The sequence below is a fragment of the Dendrobium catenatum genome, unplaced genomic scaffold, assembly GCF_001605985.2.
Source record: "Dendrobium catenatum unplaced genomic scaffold, ASM160598v2 original_scaffold_71536, whole genome shotgun sequence".
In the NCBI taxonomy this organism is placed as follows: Eukaryota; Viridiplantae; Streptophyta; class Magnoliopsida; order Asparagales; family Orchidaceae; genus Dendrobium; species Dendrobium catenatum.
In genome coordinates this window covers 369,204-370,528 of record NW_021389983.1, presented here as the reverse complement: position 1 = coordinate 370,528, position 1,325 = coordinate 369,204, and the positions used below count along the sequence as shown (strand labels likewise).

Below are 1,325 nucleotides of genomic sequence, written 5' to 3'. Positions count from 1 at the left end.
TTATACTGAAATTGTTGAAGTTAATAATGTTACACGTGATATATGATTAATGATAGTACTTAAAATGTGATATGGCCGAAATAATTGATCGCGGATTAACATGCTATTCAAATATTGATTGAATAAAAAATGATTGTACTAATTTGATTCAGATATATGATATGATTAACACCGCACATTGATACCTTGAAGATCCACATAATTTATTGATTGGGAATGATTAAAGAGCTTACAGACTGATTAGGAGTCTAAGGAGCTGGGAGACGATCGACGAGTCATAGGCCAAGAGCAAGCATCAAGATCAAGTACACTTCATCTGAATATAACTGTACACAAGAAAAATAATCGATAATACTAAATATGTGTAACTGATCTAAAATATAATTGACCAATTGATTAGATTGATGATGATAAGATGATTAATTTAATAAAGACAGTATTATAATAAAATACATTGATTGTTGATGCATAAGGAGTTCACTACTTGGGGTCATAAGAAGATAGAGATTGATCCATGAGTCGTAAGTAACAGGAGCAAAAATCAAGACAAGATAGCCTCATAACATGAATAATCTGATACATCAGAAGAAAATATTAATCTAATAAGATACTACTAACTTGATAATAACATGAGATATACAAAATAAGTAACTGACTGATGAGATTGACATGAATAATAGAGATTGACTTAATAAGAAGATTGATTGAATAAGAAAATAAGACTGGTTGATTTGCCTAAATGAGATTAACTTAGCATAGAATTAATCAAATGTGGTATATTCTAATATATTAAACTTTGACACAAATTGAGAATATCCAAAAACACAAAATTTACATTAATTGGTATATTCTAAATATAATTAAAAACTTTTTGCAACATGCAATCTTGTTGTAAAAATTATTTGTAAAATATTTTATATAAAAATTATCTATTTATCAGACATATTCTGCATCATACAATGTCCTCACAGCATTATTAAATAACTTTAATATATTCATTATATCATCAATTCCAAATCTCTAACTTAAATTTCAATTGGAATCAATTAAATCTGAAACCTTCTATTCTACAAATTAAAATCTATTCCAACTATTTTTAGAACATTGGGTGATGAGGTTCATGCCTTAATGCTTATTAATGAGATGGGTTATAGAACAAAATAAATTAAATACAATTTATAATAATACTAAATTTTTTAATCTATAGCATGTGATTATATAATAATAGCCTATTTGTAAATAAGGAAATAATTTATAAAGTTATCCATGATAGAGGATCTAATTAAATTTAAAACAGGAACATGAAAGTCTAAAATATTAGAGGG

At 26.2% G+C, this 1,325-nt stretch overlaps 1 protein-coding gene across 1 annotated transcript in view; it reads left to right on the top strand.

Moving 5' to 3' along the window:
- LOC110108945 (guanine nucleotide-binding protein subunit beta-like protein A) overlaps positions 1–160 on the top strand; it is a 1,276-nt gene extending 1,116 nt beyond the window's left edge. The window contains exon 2 of the mRNA XM_028691804.1: positions 153–160. Coding sequence (XP_028547637.1) covers positions 153–160 — 8 coding nt within the window. The remainder of the gene's footprint in view (positions 1–152) is intronic.
- Positions 161–1,325: the final 1,165 nt, after the last annotated feature.